The sequence below is a fragment of the Martes martes genome, assembly GCF_963455335.1.
Source record: "Martes martes genome assembly, chromosome: 1".
NCBI lineage: Eukaryota > Metazoa > Chordata > Mammalia > Carnivora > Mustelidae > Martes > Martes martes.
Window position 1 is genome coordinate 187,575,220 of NC_137888.1, and position 17,691 is coordinate 187,592,910.

The window sequence follows — 17,691 nt, forward strand, 5'->3', positions numbered from 1 at the left end:
GAAGAAGAAGAAGAAGAAGGCTAAATATCAATGAAAATTATTGTGTTTACTTACCGTGAAGAAAAACTAAATGAGATTTAAAGAAACGTACATACAAAGTCTTTAAGTCACCAATGACATGCAGGTGAGTGGCTTTATTTAACAAGTAAATGCCAAGCGGGAGGAGGCAGACGGGGAAAGACTAAAAGGGCTGGAAGCGAAGCGAGGCGGTGGGATCATGGGCTGATGTGGGGTTGCGGGTTTTACCCTCGAGTCACTCATACCCTTCGTCAACCAACAAGCACGCACGTATTTCTGCTTAAACCAGGGGTTGGCAAATGCCGCTGTGCAGGTCAAACCAGGCCCGCTGTCTGGTTTTGTACACAGCGTTTTGTTGGAACTCAAGTACATCTGCTCACTTACATATTATTCTGGCTGCTTTTGTGCCACCTAGAGGGGCTGACAAGTTTTGACAGAGACCTATGGCCCACAAGGCTTTGAGATGTGAACCTTCCCACTAGAAGTACATGGTGAGGGAGTGGCTCTGGTTTACCAGTCTGCAGAAAAAGCAGTTCCTGGACGTCATTTTGAATGCCAGCTAACTGGGAACCAGAGTCTTGGCATGGTCCTTACTGTCCAGGGAGGATGACAAAAGACCCATGAGGAGCCTCCTTATGGTTGCCATCATGATTTCGTGGCCTTTGGGCTGTGACAGTGCCTCCTTCCTTGTGATGGACCACAAGGGTGACTCCATTTATCTGCACTAAGAGCTCTTGTTATCCCCATTATATAGACGAGAACACCGAGCACAGACACTGCCTGAGGAGACAGCATGAGTCCGGGGCAGAGGCTACTGGGGTGACCTGACTCCAGAAGGTACTCTGCCAAGATGGCACATGGTGATGCTTCATGGTGGAAGCTAGAGACCCACATGCCCCAGCCCCTGGGCTGCAAATCCCCAGGGTTCACTGAGTCTTTCCCTTTCCCTGGAATCAGACGCCAACCCCAATGACTCATTGCCTCCCCCGGGAACAGACACAGGTCCCCCGCTGCTCTCTAGTCTCATGAAGTATGAACACTCCCAACCTAAGCTCTCAACGGCCATCTTTGTCAGAAGTATGGGCAAAGCAGTGTTTAAGAGAACAGGAGGAGAAGATGACCTTGCCAGAGCCCTGAGCCCACAGGCAGAGCCACTCAGGATTGAAAATCTGGTCTCGACAAGGTCTACCACTAGTCTACGGAGAAACCCTACTAGTCCAAGCCACCACTGCCCTCACTGCCTAACTGGGCTTCTTGTGTCTCTTCCTGCCTCCCCTGTATAACCTCCACAAAGAGGCCACAGGGGTCTTTCAAAAACGTTAATCAGACGAGCTGGTCTCCCGCTGAAATCCACCACTGGTTTTCCATTTCAATTAGAATCAAGTCCTCAGCACGGACCATGAGGCCCCTCCTGGTCTGAGCTCCACCAGTCTGTGAACTCATCCCTTCACTGTCCTCCTGACTCTCCAGGGTCCACACACACTGGCCCTGGGATCGCACCTCCACCACTCCAAATTCATCCCAACTTTGGGGTTGTATTCCTCCGGCTTTCCACATGGCTGGACCTGTATTCCTCTGGCTCTCCACATGGCTACCTCGTCACCGTTGGGTCTCTGCTCAAATGTCGTTCCTCGACCTCTCGATGGCCCCTGCCCTCCGCCCCGACCCTAGCACTCACCACTATCTGATGTTACACACTCATTTATTGAAATACCCTCAAGCTTCCCCATTAGAACAGAAACCCCTGGAGAACAGAGGCCTGCCTTGATCTGGGTCCCATTCCCAATGCTTCGTGCGGTGCCCAGTACATGGAGAGTACTCCATAAATATTTCTTTAATATCTTCAAACGCAAGAAATTCTACTGTCTCACAGTAATTCCTAGAGGAAACGTCACCATTCGTGTCGCAAAGGCTTCAAACGGCTTTGCAAGTGGGCCGCTATTTCCTTCCCTCAACTCCACAGAAGGCTACTCTACACCTTTCCCGAAAACCGGGACAAACTGAGCAACACCCACAGGAAACCCAAACTTCAAAAAACGAGTCCATACCAGCTTTAAGGAGGAACGTAATTCAAAACATGAAAATTTATTCTAAGTTGTATCTTAACATACGAGATCTCAGCTTTAGATGAATTTTAATGTTTACAAGTGCAAAAGCAAATAAATATTTACCAGTTGCTTTTTTTTTTTTTTGCACTCTTATAACTCCACAACAGCTTAGATGCAAAAAAAATTGTTGCTAAACATCTTGTAGTCTGGCAAAAAGAAGAATTTCTTATTAAGAAAACCCCTCACAACAATCACAACCCCTCATGCGCACGGCTGCCTCACAGACTATCAGGATGGTTGGTTAGGATCTGAGCGCAGGATAGAGCAAAGAAGCACTACGGGTCGGGGTGACCAGGGATCGCCACCCCAGGTCGGGGGCCAGAGCAGCCACACCCCAGTCTCACCATCAGCTGGGTACTGCATATGGCAAACGGGGCTCTGGCAGAGAGAGCACCATTGCTTGGGCAAGGACTGTGGGCTCCCCGCTGAGCAGGGAGCCTGACGTGGGCTCGATCCCAGGACCCTGGAATCATGACCTGAGCTGAAGGCAGACGCTTAACCGACTGAGCCACTCAGGCGCCCCTCACTGTGTAGTTTAAATCCTCAGTTATTCTGCAGAAAGTAGATTTGTTAAGGAAACAAATATCACAGCTGGACTTACTCCAGCCACAATGAGAGAGGAAGTTATTCTTATTAGAATAAAAAATACAGACAGACAGACAGACAGATAGATACACACACAAACATCTCTTACGCCAGGGACATATACGATCTCAGGAACACTAAGCACTTTCTGGAGCTTCGTCTACCATCCCATCCTCAGATAAGGACCAGGCTACTTACCTGGATTAACAGTGATAAATTTGCTATCCTCGGAAAATCGGTCCCCTCGGGACATGGGCTTTTTCGATGGCATCTGGGGCCTCCTGGAATCGCTCCCTTGGAAACGCTCCTCTGTGACTGTGGGGGGCACTTGGGTGGAGGTGACCGAGCCAGAGTCCAGGCCGGGGCGGGCATCCCTCACATCATCGGGCTGGTCTGTGGGGACGGCAGTGCGGTCCTGCCTGGGCCCGGGCAGAGTCTGATGCCCCCCCTCCTCGGCAGTCCTGTTGGAGGACGAGGGGGTGGGGGTGGGCTTGTCCTGCCTTGGCTCCTGGGTGGCGTGGGTCACCCCACTCTTCTTCTTCTCGGGGTCCTTCTCCCCCTCGTCCTCGTGCTCCCGCTCCCCATCCTCACTCTCACTTTTCTCATCCTTCTCCCCTTCCTCTGTGCCCTCACTGTCCTTGCTTGGTGCCGAGTCGCCGTCGGGGCCTGGGGAAGTCAAGGCCTCCGTGGTGGCCAGGACGGGCCTGACGGCCTGCTTGCTGGCTGAGGCTGCCGTGGGCAGACGTGTGGGCCACACCGTGCTGGGGAAGGAGGGGATGCCACCGCCGCTGAAGCCCAGGCCGGCCAGGAGCGTGCTGGTGACCACTGAGGCCACGGTCGCCTGGCTGCCGCTAGAGGACGGGCCCATCCCAGTCGCCATGGAGACAAATGAGAAGGGGATGCCGGAGGATGTCCAGGTGGAAGAGCCCGAGCTGATGGGGGCCATGTCGGCCGATGAGGCAGGAGATGCTGTGGGCTTCAAGGGGTCACGCGGGGAGGGCAGGAGAGGGGAGAGAAGAGAGAGCAGAGCAGCGTCAGTCATCAGGATAGGGAAAGAGGCCCTGGTTATGGCCCTTAATGGGTTTTACTCATCTTTGATTCTCCTCACAGGGTTTCTCAAAGAGCAGTGCCAAAGGTGACACGAGGCGATCCGTGAATAACCATCTCTGGTCTTAATGGTTGCACAATTACTTGCAGTGCATTACAAAACTTAACTAGCCTATCAAACCCAACTTTTCACTGCTATGGCTTAGGATGAAGCCAGGTGCCAAAAGAAAAGTAAGTACTATTAAAGTTGGTGGAAAAACAAATATCAACTAAGTAATAAACTGGCCATGTCAGATGTTCGAGTGATCCTGGGGTGACCCTGGAAGACACAGGCGCCCTTGCCTTTTCATACACCAGAGGCCCTCGCGGAAAGCACACAGCAATTAGGTCCAGAAAAGCCCTCTGGAGTGGCCACCCGAGTCAGCAGCGGCAGGGTTGGAAGCAGGAGCCACACTCCACACTGCCCGCTTTGGGAACTGGCTGGCAGCCGTGTGCCTTCGGGGTGGGCCCTGCACCGCCGCCGGAACTTCCAGAATCTCTGGGTCTACATGGTCTATCTATGTCCACATACATGGCAACAGGAGGAATTCCATTTAATAAGAACCCACTGTGTGCCAGGCCTTCACACCCTACCCTGGAGGCATGAAGGTTCATCACCCCATTTTATAGGTCAGGAAACTGAGGCACAGAGATGTTAAGGGCTGGAGGGAGGGCTGCCTGTGTGCGAGCCTCAGCTCATTCTTCCCACCACACCAAACTGGGGCTTACGTGTGGGAGCCGCATATGGTACCTCAGGGAAAACAAGAAATGTTGCTCTAAGTTATCCGTTTAATTTTAGTTTTTATAACCTGGTGTACAGAACCCAGATTTCCATCCCATCACTTCTATAGTTGAAAACAACACAGCCAGAACAACTTGGATTTCATACCATTATCACCATATTGTAGCTGGGAAACTTTGTAGTTTAAGGATGGCCAAGTTAGCAAATGTTAGGTTCTAAAGTTGGTTAATGAAATTGCAAATACCACGTAAGATAAGGTACCCAAGACAGAGAAGTCAGGTGGTCTGGGCTTGAGTTGACAAGCCCCTGTCTGGCGGATGCTGAGTACATTACTTTTAACTCACTGAGCCTCAGTTTCCTCATCCGTAAAATGGGAACAATAGTAACACCAATCTCATGGGATGCAGCCAGGAGTAAATAAAATAATAAAATAAACTGTGTCTAAAACCCAGGAAACGCCAGCAAATTTTAGACTACTACTGTTATCACCAATACTGTCATTAATATTATGACTGTTAGTCACACTAGAAATGGCAAAGCTTAGATATTAATTGAAGCTCCAGAAATTTGCAAATCCATGTAACGCTGGGAAATGAGAACCTCTGAATTTTAGCATATGTCAGTGAAGGGGTTTTCACTCCTTTTCTAATACTCCTACATTGTATGATCCCATAGATGATACATAATTTAAAATCGGGACAGTTTTTATCTTGGTAAGAATTATACAGTATAACACAACTGCTTTAACTCTGTCGCATAGCTTCTTTTCATAACACACTGAATTATGAACAGTGAGAAATGGAAGGGTTTCTGTATTTTCACCTCTTCGTGAGCAGTTTAACAACATCATACTGCCACCTCGTGGTGAAAGTTTTTACTGCATGTGAATGAACAACGGGCCAGACAAAGCAATTACCATCTGCTACTTACCACTCCTGTTTTAACAATTCTGGTCCCTTGAAATATTCGAGTAGTATTAGCTGAAACAAAGAAATTACATTGTGAATAATACACCTTTTTTGTTGTTCCAACAAAACTTTACTTAAGCTTTACATACAATTGCCACATGTCACAAGACACTATTTCTGCAGACTTTCTCCCAACTATTTAAAAATGTAAAACCCGGGGCGCCTGGGTGGCTCAGTGGGTTGAGCCTCTGCCTTCGGCCTCGGGTCATGATCTCAGGGTCCTGGGATCGGGCCCCGCATCGGGCTCTCTTTTCAGCAGGGAGCCTGTTTCCCCTTCTCTCTCTGCCTGTCTTTCTGCTTATTTGTGATCTCTCTCTCTCTCTGTCAAATAAATAAATAAAATCTTAAAAAAAAAATAAAAATGTAAAACCCTTCTTAGCTTATGAATCATTTAAAAACTTTCAGAATGCTATACAGTTTGCTGGCTCTTAAGCTTAAGCTATTAGTTTCAGTTTTTTGAGTTTTTTAATTGTTTTCTGTTTTGAAGTATAGCTTACAAAAGTAAACATATAAATCTTAAGTGTATAGTCTAATTTTCTTTTCTTTTTTTAAAGATTTTATTTATTTATTTGACAGAGAGAGACCACAAGTAGGCAGAGAGACAGGCAGAGAGAATGGGAGACGCAGGCTCCCTGCTGAGCAGAAAGCCCGATGTGGGACTCGATCCCAGGACCCTGAGATCACGACCCAAACCGAAGGCAGAGGCTTAACCCACTGAGCCACCCAGGTGCCCCTTATATTCTAATTTTCTTTGTAAACACCTGTGTGACTACCACCTGTACTGAGACATAGATGTTCTCCAGGACCCAGCAGGTATGTGTACGTCCCCACCTTTCCGAAAGGTAACCACAATTCTGACCTCTGTCAGAGTTTGGTCTATTTTAGGACTTCATAGAAGTGGAATCATATTATTACTATTCCTTCCTCTTATCTTTCTTTAAAATTTATTATTATTATTATTATTATTATTTTAGTAATCTCTACACCCAACATGGGGCTTGAACTCACCACCCTGAGAACAAGAGTCCCATGCTCTTCTGACTGAGCCACCCCCCCATTATTTTCTGTTTATAATGTATTTTACTATCCGTTCAATCATTATAATATGAATCCTGAATTTACTGTAGTGGACCTTAAATCAGTATTTTACCACTTGCTAAAAACATAAGAACTGTACAATAATTTAACTTTATTTGCCTGCTTCGCCTTTTGTGTCAAGTATTTTTTTCTACTTAAGTTTTGAAACCCAATAAGATATTGCCATTATTACTTTAAGTGGTCAAATTCTTATATGATCCACACAATACTCATGCTGGTGTTCACTCTTTGTAGTTTTCTTTGACCATATGTTAGTATTATAAAGAGGAGAACTGAAAAAAAAGTTTAATTGTATAAAATGCACATAACATAAAGCTTACCATCTTAACCACTTTTAAGTTGTAGTTCAGTAGTGTTAAGTATATTTTCATTGTTGTGCAACTCATCTCCAGAATTTGTTCATCTTTCGAAACAGAAACTCTGTATCCATTAAACAATACCCATTTTTCCCTTTCCCCGACCCTTTCTATATGTTGGACTAGCTACTTCATGTAATTGGAATCATATATATTTGTCTTTTTGTGACTGGCTTATTTCATTTTGCATAATGTCTTTAAGGTTCATACAATGCTGGACCGTGTGTCAGAATTTGCTCCCTTTTCAAGGCTGAAGAATATTCCACTGTATGCATATACCACATTTTATTTATCTATTCATTGCTGGTAGACATTTGGGTTGCTTTGCTGTTGTGAGTAATGGGAACAGTATAATTAAAAAAAAAGATAAAACAAACTGACTCTTCGTGATAACTCTCAAAAAACAGTACTATTCTATAAACTAAAAGTTTACTTCCTATATATACATGGCACTAAAAAAAATCAGCCCCCCCCCAAAAAAATGCCAAAATAAATAATATGTGTACCTGTTGTAAGTTTTTTACCTAAGCCAGAAGTGGCAAATGACTGACATAGTTTTTCGTTTGGCCTGCAAGCTTTTTTAAAAAGGTATTTGTTGCAATAGCCTTCAACCTAAAAAATCCCAATTTCCCGCTTTTCTGAAAAGTCACAATATTCGGTAAAACTGAAGTCTTCTTCCTGCAGGGGCTGAGTGTCCCTCACTTCCTTTTGGTGGACGTAGGATCTCTGACTTCCCATGGATAATCCTCCCCTCCTCTGTACAGGCTCCTGGTGCAGCCTCAGGGGCATATATGTCTGTAACCCTTGATCTAACCATACATTCCCTGTGCAATGTGTGAAGTCCAATGTGTGAAGAGACAGACGTGGAGAAGAGACCCATCTAGAAGTCAGGACAACTAGGTCAAACACAGCAGCCTTGGAAGCAAACAGCTCTTACCTGGGGATAACTAACTGGTTTAAGCCGGGGTGACTACGATGCTTCTTCAGGACCATTCAGATCTGAAGTGCTGAACTTGGTGCCCATGGAATCCAAGGACAGGGGATAAAAGGCATCTGACTTCCCATTAAGCTCTCACTGACATGTAGGGCTTCCTTCCACCATGGAAAGGAGGCAACAATTCTCAGCCACCCTAGCGGGACCAGAGACTTTCTCTCTGACCTAAGTCGGATGTTTTTATATGGCCTTATATATTTGTCATAGCTAGTTTGGGGTATCATTTATGTTCATCACTACTCAGAAATCACAGTAGCCAACAGACCCCACTGCTTGTCATTCGATGTTTTAATAATAATTTAATAATAATAATAATAATAATAATAAAAGCATCTATGACTACATTCCAAATTTGTTTAAAATATTTTGACAACTATACTTGGTACTTGGGTATAATTGGTTGTCTTTTCTATGTATTTTGCTTATTTCTTTTAAGCCATGCTGAGAGAGGATCCGTTGGCTTCAGGTTGCCTGATGGGTCCGTGGCTTGGAGAGAAAGCTACAGAACCATGATTTTCCATGACTGTTGAGAACTGCAGACAGGCTCTGAACACGCAATCAATCTTTCCATCTGTTTGGTGAGTTACTGGGGGTACAGGGTAATATTTACTCTTCAGGGGTGGTCTGTTGCTGTGTTTAAATGACTGGGTTTTGGAATAAGAAATTCAGACCCCGCTTAGTAGCCAAGTGATTTCTTTTGCAAGTTAGTTCACTGCCTAGGAAATCATTTCTCCATCTGTAAAATAACACATACGTTACAAGCTGCCACGGGTCAGATGGTGTAACTAATGGGAAAATGTTCTGTAACCGTGAACCTTTCTGCAGATACCACTTGCTATACTGCTGTTATTGTATTTACCCCACTAAGGCAAATAGGTAACATTTATTATGCTATACAGAACATAAATAGTGTGATATTTGCCATAATGTAAAGAGTCCACCTGGCTACCTCATGCTCTCAAACCAGATGTAAATTTCATCACTGGGAAACCCAATTATTCTGAGCAAGGCTTCTGTGAAATTCTCAACGCTCTTCCCCTTTCCCTTTCTTTCTTTTTTTTTTTTAAGATTTTATTTATTTATTTGACAGACAGAGATCACAAGTAGGTGGAGAGGCAGGCAGAGAGAGAGAGGGGGAAGCAGGCTTGATCCCAGGACCCGGAGATCATGACCTGAGCCAAAGGCAGAGGCTTAACCCACTGAGCCATCCAGGCGCCCCTCCCCTTTCCCTTTCAAGACTTAAGTCCTACTCATTGCTCAGTGTTGTGTACGGGGCCCTACTGCTCAAAAATGCATACTTGGGGGCTCCTGGGTGGCTCAGTCGTTAAGCATCTGCCTTCGGCTCAGGTCATAATCCCAGGGTCCTGGGTTCGAGCCCCATGTCGGGCTCCTTGCTCAGTGGAGAGCCTGCTTCTCCCTCTGCCTCTCCCTGATGCTCATGAATTCTCTCTCTCTCGCAAAAATAAATAAATAAAATCTTTAAAAAATGCGTACATGGCTCCCAACAAGAGGTGTGCTAGCCTACCCAAAGGTCTAGTTGGTACACTGCCCTCTGGCTGCTGTAGGGAAGACGTGAAACCCATCTCGGGGAGGAGTGGAGGACCAGGGCCCTCTGTCTACACATAGGGACAAACACCAATATATAACACGCGTCAACTTACATCCACCTCTAAACAGACTGAGTCCGTGCACAAAGGAGACACTGGCCATTGCCAACAAGTCTCTGTGATCAAACATTTTAAACACTCAATGCTTGGAATTTATAGCTGACAAGGCCTTTTTGCATTACCTTACATTATAAACATTTAATTTTTCAAAGTCCATGCAGAAGCCAGCAAGCTCGGGGGCCTATTAATCAGGAAAAGCATTCTGCAGAGCCCAGGTTCTCGGTCAGAGCACACAGGAGGCTTAATCATGATTTATGTGTCCAAAGTTCCAGGGTCCTGGCCTCAGCAGGCTCCCACTGTGGCCTCCCCTTCTCTCTCCCTTGGGCTGGCACAGGCCCGGCTTCAGCCTCCCGGACCCTCCTCCTGGACCCTGGGCAGAGCCGCCAAGACACTCGGCGCAGGTGGCCGTGGCGAGCGTGATTTATGTGGGCAAAAAATCCAGCCTTGCTCATTTCAATTAGTTTAAATGGAAGCAAGACATAACACGAACCTGAGCAAACAGTTAAAGGCCGAACTGTAAAGCTAGGAGGGCTTCTTAGAGGGAATCAAAGGCTGGAAGGGCTTCCTGCCCAGGGTTCGTCATTTCTTATTTTTTTAGACCAAACTGAATACTGAAGGGACATCTACAGTTGGTGCCAGGCACTTTGCTAACTACTTAACACGCTTCACCGCATGTCATTCTACAAGGCCCCTATGACAGGGGTACTGTCACTATTACCCCTTTTCAGACTGTGCCACTGTAGCTCAGAGAAACTTATCAATGTTCTCTGAGTCCCACCAATGCTGAGCGGTAGCCAGACTCAAACCTGGGGCCCCCATTGCAGGACCAGCACGTCAGTCTTCACTGGGCAGGCCAGTTACCGGGGCCATCTGGCTAGAACTCAGATTCCTGGTCCCACCCTCAGATTCTGATGCAATTGCTCTGGGAGGTGCTCAGATGCGTATATTTCTCAGACACTCTCAGATGATGCTGGTGCTGCTGGTCCACAGACTATGGGCTTCATGGGGCCCCTGAAGCTGGATGCAAAATTCTGGCAATTTCTACACACAAGGTCCAACGCCCTCATCAGATATGTGACTCCAAAAGATTAAGACCCACTGGTTTGGCATGGAGGTTTCTCTGAAACTGGGGATCCCGCAAGGAAAGGACCTTATCAGAGAGGACCTTGGGCTGGCAGAGCAGGACCCAAAACTCTAGCGTTCCCTCCATGCTGGTCTTGATGTATGTCACCAAACCAAGTCAGCAAACTACGGCCCACAGTCCAGCTGCCTATATTTGTCAATAAAGTTACAGTGGAACCGGGGCTGGGATTAGGTTGGGACAAGTGAGACAGAGTGGATCCTGTCTTTATTTAAAATTTGGGTATTTTGGGGGTGCCTAGGTGGCTCAGTTGGTTAAGTGTCTGCCTTTAGCTCAGGTCATGATCTTGGGGTCCTGGGATTGAGTCCCGCGTCGGGCTCTTTGTTCAATGGGGAGCCTGCCTCTCCCTCTGCCTGCTGCTCCCTCTGCTTGTGCTCACTCTCTACCAAATAAATGAGTAAAATCTTAACCAAAAAAAAAAAAAAAAAAAAATTTGGGCATTTTGTCCACAAACTTTTTCTTTTTTTAATTGAAAAATATAACGTATCTGATGACTGAGTTTTTTGGTGCTCTTTTAAATTTTGCACCAAGGTTAATGCCTCTATTGCCTCACTTTAGTCCTGGCCCTGGAAATTACTACAAGACCCTGTATCAGCAGGTACAAGCACCAAAGATCCTGTAAGCAGCGGCTCATTTGTGTGGCTTGCAAGCCCAAAGAGTGGGCCGGATATTTGTGCTCTAGTTCTTAAGAGAACTAACTGAATCAGGCTAGAAACCCAAACACATGACCAGGAGGTGATTTCACAATGACAGTGTTAGACAAATACTTGGTTCCCCACAGTTGGAAAATAGCAGTAGTAAAAAAAATAATCAACACTTTGCTCTTCTCCCCCGTCTTCTGGCCTATGAAACCCCCAACCTAAGAGGCAGATTTAAAACCCCACCCTGATTCTTAGGCCAGGTTTATTTTCTTTTGTCCAGGTCCCTTATTAGAAAGGCCAAGGCAGCATAAAGTAGACGGGGCGCAGGGCCACTGGGGCCCAGAAGGATGGGAATGAGCCTTACCTTGGAAGAGCATCGTCTGGCTGAAGTCACTGCGCATGTCATTCCGACACACTGCCTGGACCCGGAACAGGTAAAGGCTATCAGGGGACACATGGCTAATGGTGGCTTTCTGCAGGGGAAGAAAGGAAAGGTAGTGAGTTGGTTTTGAAGGCTGCTACACACTTTACCCTCTAGAGCTGAACTAAAATCAGGGAAAGTAGTCCTTTTAGATTACTGGGTCCCCTGGCCAAGCCTGAGAGCCATAATGCTTCCCTATGGACCATAGGCTCACTTTGAAAGGGAAGGAAGTTCAAAAATAACTGGCTGGGAGTCTGTTTTCAACATTGACATGTGCAGGGTGACAGATGTAACAAAATCCGTTTTGACTCGTTCTTGACTGTTGTTTGGAACACGTCCCCAGCCTTCCTTCCACTCATTAAGCTTGGACTTCTTCTGTAACGACCATACCTTTTGTATAGTTACAGATTATCCTTATTGACTGACTGTAAACAGCCTCTAGAATTATCAAGTAGACTAACTTTTCAGAACCATGCAGAGATCTTAGTATCAGTGACAAAATCTTGGTGTGTAGGTTTCTTTGCAGTTCAAAGGCCTTGTTGTACCTTGACTGATGGATAATGTGGGGCACGATGCCAGGAGAGATCACCTGACTAGAAGCCAGATGTCACGAGATCTACCTTTGTCACATTACTCACTAGCAGCATGATTCCAAGTCAGTTGCTCAATGTCTTTTTGTTCGCTGCTAGCTTCAACTGTTACATGGAAAGAGTAGTGGCAACATCCAGAGTTCTTGTGAGTGCTCCATAACACAGACCATGCCAAGCTTGTTCACAGGTATCCCACACCACACAACAAAAAATGCCCCTGGTCTAACACAGAGGTCAGCAAGCTACAGCCACAGGACGAATCTGGCCCACTATTTATTTTTGTAAATAAAGTTTTATTAGCACACAGCCACACCCATTCATTTACATGTTGTCTGTGACAGCTTGCACCCCACAATGGCAGAGTTGAGTAGCTGCCATGAAGACCTTATGACCTCAAAACCCCCCAAATTTTGCTATCTGGCTCTTTCTAGGAAATGGTTTGCTAACCCCTCGTCAGGTGTCATCAGCCAAATCCAGATTCCCACTCTTCAAAGCTTTATTCCAAGAGCCTCTGAAAAGGAGAAAACGGAAAATTCCTGAAAAGCATGCAGCCCTTGCTTCCTGAAACAACACACAATGAAAGAAACGGATTCTCAAAGACTTCCTAATGGATGAAATGTCCCGTCACTGAAATGTACATTCTGGGCCAAATATGGAAAGCAGTTCTGGGAGCTTAACTGCTGAGTGGCTAGTGAAATGCTCTGAGCAGGTGTGCTAGTATGACTCATGACACCTGCTGCTGTGGCCTCACGAATGGCTTCCTGGGGACGGCACTGGGTTGGGGTCAAGTTATTTCACTCGAAGACTCATTTCTTTATTTTGGAAAAGGCAGGTAGTAACACCTGCCCTACAGGTGTACAGCAAGGCCATGAAACAAGGACTCAGGCTTTTAGGTTTCAGAGCCACTGCCACCGTAAGTTAGAGAACAGCTTTGTTGCCACTAACTCAGCACTCTTGACTTCTTGAGGAGTTAAGGAAATTCGTTTTGTGTGTCCCCAAAGAAAACAACCACCCTTAGAAAATTCTGATAAAAAAGAACCTGCTGTCAAAGCATGTTTTTCTTGCCATCTCTCCCTTTCTCTGAAACTAATTTATGCCTCACTCTCAAAACCTCTGACCCCTGTTCAGTCTTCATTCAGAGCCAAATCTTTGCTCCGTTTATGCAAGGGTTTATTAGAATTCACTACCAGCCCGTATCTATTTATCTTTGTGTGTTTATTTTCCACCTAGAACAGGAAACCACATAAGCACCTGGACAGTTTCTGCTGATGAATGCAAGTCATCTCTCCTCCAGAAAGAGGAAAATCCCTTATGGACTTCCAGCGGTGACAAGAGAAAGGTTAAAACATATCATAACCTTGGGTGCCTTTCAATAGATTTCTCTCTGATTTCATGAAGCTCGTCATTCCCTAATGTGACCCAGATAACAATGTCTAGTGGGGAAACTGAAAATATAAATGGAAATGAAGTAAAGGAATCTTCATCTAAAAGAATATGAAAAGTATTATTCCATAACTGATTGAATGGGCCCTGGGGACTCCGTATTGGGAAGAAAAAAAAAGCGATAACCATCATTAAGAACCCCACTTGGTGCTCCTACATTTTTTTGTGTGCACATACAATTATGTTTTCATTATGCCACAGCCTTTTTTTTGATCAACAATAAGTGCAAGGCTTTCAAACCCAAATGTGTCACTTTGAGTTTCCAGACAAAGACTTCAAGCCCCCTGCTTGTTGGGAGCATTTGCTTTTCCAGCCAAGAAGACAGCATCTGCAAACATCTGTTCTCAAGGGCCCCGCTGGGTGTTGGGCACTAAACACTGATGGGAATGTTCACATGAGAAGCTGAACTGGGCATGAACAGCTCAAAGTGAGGTCAGATTGTCTAGGGTCTGAGATCCTGAGAAGAGTGATTAAAAACCACATGGTCCCAGGGATCCTCTGTGGAATGGTCATGTGTAAGGCTGATGGAACACAGAAGGAGTAGTGGGGAGGGTGGACAGTTGCCTGGTCAAGGTGACTGTAAGAGCAGCAGGTGGGGTGAGGGGCGGGGAAGGAGGAGGAAGAAGAATTCTAGGAATAATAGCCTGCCTTTATCGAGCACTTACTATGTGCTAGGACCTGCCGTGCGTTTGCATAGCTCATTTAATATTTACAATAACCATAACCGCTAAAAAGTGCTTCACGGAAGCTCTGTGTTGTGGTTGGTGGTTTTTCCAATGAAAGAACAAGCAATCCGTTTAGAAGAGCCTGATTCCAGGGAAACGACCTCGCTTTTCCTGGCAGTGCAGTTAGGCAGCAGGGGCAGGGTGGATGGAGCCCCAGGGGGATCGGGCCGCGCCCCCGCCGGCAGAGCACAGCCCCGGCTGGGGGCGCCTTCCGCGGGTGGGGGTAGCTGCGCTGACACAGAGAAGGCACTCTGCGCGGGGACCCCCAGGGCCCCACCCCCACCCCGACAGAGACGCGGTGGAGGGCAGGGGGTGGTGGGTGGAGGAGGTCTTTTCGAACTGCAAGTCAGTTCTGAACAACTGCACACACCGGGGAGCTTTTACCAAGTCCTTGTCGCTGTCCTTTGTGAACGTCTTCTCCTTCTCGTCCTCGTTCTTGGTCCAGCTGTAGGAGATCATGTAGTTCATGATGGGCGGGTGGTAGATGGTCTCGGGCTGGCTCCAGGACACCTGCAGCGCCGTCTGATTCAGAGGCTGCACCTTCATGTGGACGGGCGGAGAGCTGCAAACTGAAGACAAGCACACGCGCGCGCTCAGGGCCTCCGCCCAGCGTACGCGTCCGTCCTCGACCCGCAGCTCCTCAACACTCCAACGACCGGGCGCCAGCGGGGTACAGGACACAGCCGTCCTCCTTCCGCCCAGATTCACCTGCTGCTAACAGTCTGCACCTGTGTTCTCCCATTCTCCACCCCCACCCCCCACACAATTGTTTTCCTGCAAAATCACGGGAAACAGCTCGCAAACCTGCTGACACGTCACTCCCTCATACTTGGGCCATTCCCTCCTATAACTGCATTGCCCTGCACACTTACACCCTCTTCCCCAAATTCATATGCTGAAGCCTCACCTCTAAACTCATGGTATTTGAAGGTGGGACCTTGGGGAGGAAACTGAGTCACGAGGGTGGAGCCCTCCTTATGAACGGGATTCATGTTTTTATAAAAGAGACCCCAGAGAACCATGCCACCCCTTCACCCCGTGAGCACACAGCCATCTATGAGCCAGGAAGCGGGCTCTCCCCAGACAGAAAACCAGCCCGTGTCTTATCTTGCACTTGCTGGCCTCCAGGACCAGCAGGAAAAAGATTTGTTGTTTACAAACCACCCAAGCTACAGCAGTTTGTTGTAGCAGCCTGACCTAAGACAATAACCATAATAGCACTATCATACCTAAGAAAATAAACATTAATTCAATAACATGATCGGAGGAGTGCCTAGGCAGCCCAGTAGCTTAAGCCTCGGACTCTTGGTTTTGCTTCAGGTCATGATCTCAGGGTTATGAGATCAAACCCTGCGTTGTGCTCCCTGCTCAGCGGGGAATCTGATGGAGATTTCTCTCCCTCTTCCTCTGCCCCTCCTGCTCCTACTGTCTCTCAAGTAAATAAATAAATCTTTAAGAAAATAATATTATCTGATACCTAGGCCATATTCAAATCTCCCTGATGGTGTGCAATGATTATTTCTAGACATTTCCCTCCAATCTCATGCTGTATGTAGTTGTCACAACACCTAAGACTCTTCAAATCTATTAGAGTCCCTGGCTTTTTTCCTTGGTGACTTGTTTGAAGAAGCCAGGCCGTTTGACTGTGGAGTATTCCAACAAACTAAAATTGTAGATGAAATTTTGCTGTAGGGGTGCCTGGGTAGCTCAGTCCGTTAAGCGTCTGCCTTCGGCTCAGGTCATGACCTTGGGGTCCTGGCATCGAGCCCCGCATTGGGCTCCTTGCTCAGTGGGAAGCCTGCTTCTCCCTTTCCCACTCTCCCTGCTTGTGTTCCCTCTCTCTCTGTCAAATAAATAAATAAAATCTTAAAAAAAAATTTGCTATAAATAGTTCAGAGTACAAACACATAAAATTTATAAAGAAACTTTAAAGAATTCCAAAGCAAAGACACAAATGTGGATGATTTTCCTCTGGACTAGCAGCACCTCGTGTGATTACCCTGCTGGGGGGCATGAGGAAAACCAGGCAAATTCTCCTTTTCACTCCTGTGGCTGGCAGGTTTGAAAGGACAGGTGGTTCTCCGTCTCTTTACAGACAAGACCAATCAAGGGTCGACACTATCAAGCTGGCCTTTAAAAGTGTGACATTTAGGCCTTCAGATGTGTCCCCTCCCAGTGGCCATCAACCTGCTTCCAGGGGACTTAGGGGCTACAGCAGGGTTTCTGAGCTTCAGCATTACTGACCCTGGGCCAGACAAGTCTCTGTTCTTGGGGGTGGGGTGGGGTGGTGCTCCTCTGCCTGTGGGATGTTTGGCAGACTCCCTGCTCTATACCAAGTAGACGTGAGGAGCGCTCCCTGCCCAAGTTAGGACAACGCAAAAGGTCCCTGGATAACACCAGATGTCCCCTGGGAGACCAGTCCTCCCCAGCTGAAAACCACTGGTCTAAAGGGGGAGATGAGGATTCAGCAAAGAATGACAGGTGCAGCTGGTATGACACACCTGGACGGAATTGATGGGCGTGAGGAGAGGCACTCGGTGTTTTCCTAGCACACTAGGGGAGGATCTGACGCAGGCTTTGCGAACAACTCCCCTGAGGAAGGCACATCTGCCTGAGAGCCGACAGGTGAGTGGAGATGAAAGCGGTGGGAGTCAGGGGAGGATGAAAGGGCAGGTCAAGAGACCACAGCAGGGAGAAGACCCGAGGGGCCAGAAGGAAGCCAGGAGGGCTGGATCCGGGCCCAGAAAACAATGTAAGAGGCAAAGAGTGCAGCTGGAGTGAGAGGCCTCACACCAGATGCAAAGTCTGGTCTTTATCCTATGAGCATTGAGAAGCCACTAGAAAGATCTTAACCAGAGAACAAAGCAAGCAGGTGTGCACTTTTCAAGATCCCTTGAGTTTCTACCTCCAGGTGGAAGAATGTGGAGGAGCCAGGAGTGAAGGAGGGAGGGGGGGAAGAGGTGCTGCAGGGGGTCGGCCTTGCCGATCAGAGAGAGGGTATGAGAACAGCGAGTTCTAGAGCAAACACTTCGAGGAAAACTGAGGCCGGGTGATGTCTGGATAGGAAGGATGTGGGGGGGGGCAGTGAGGACCACGCTCAGGTCTGGG

General features: G+C 47.0%; 1 protein-coding gene across 2 annotated transcripts in view; it reads right to left on the minus strand.

Moving 5' to 3' along the window:
* The window catches only part of PTPRG (protein tyrosine phosphatase receptor type G), a gene marked incomplete at its 5' end in the record, with an annotated part of 697,399 nt that overhangs the window by 94,318 nt on the left and 585,390 nt on the right, over positions 1–17,691 (minus strand). For both annotated transcript variants that reach the window (XM_080822349.1, XM_080822350.1), the window contains 4 exons: positions 2,910–3,687; positions 5,470–5,519; positions 11,769–11,877; positions 14,968–15,152. In XM_080822349.1, the coding sequence (XP_080678475.1) occupies positions 2,910–3,687; positions 5,470–5,519; positions 11,769–11,877; positions 14,968–15,152 (1,122 nt within the window). The remainder of the gene's footprint in view (positions 1–2,909; positions 3,688–5,469; positions 5,520–11,768; positions 11,878–14,967; positions 15,153–17,691) is intronic.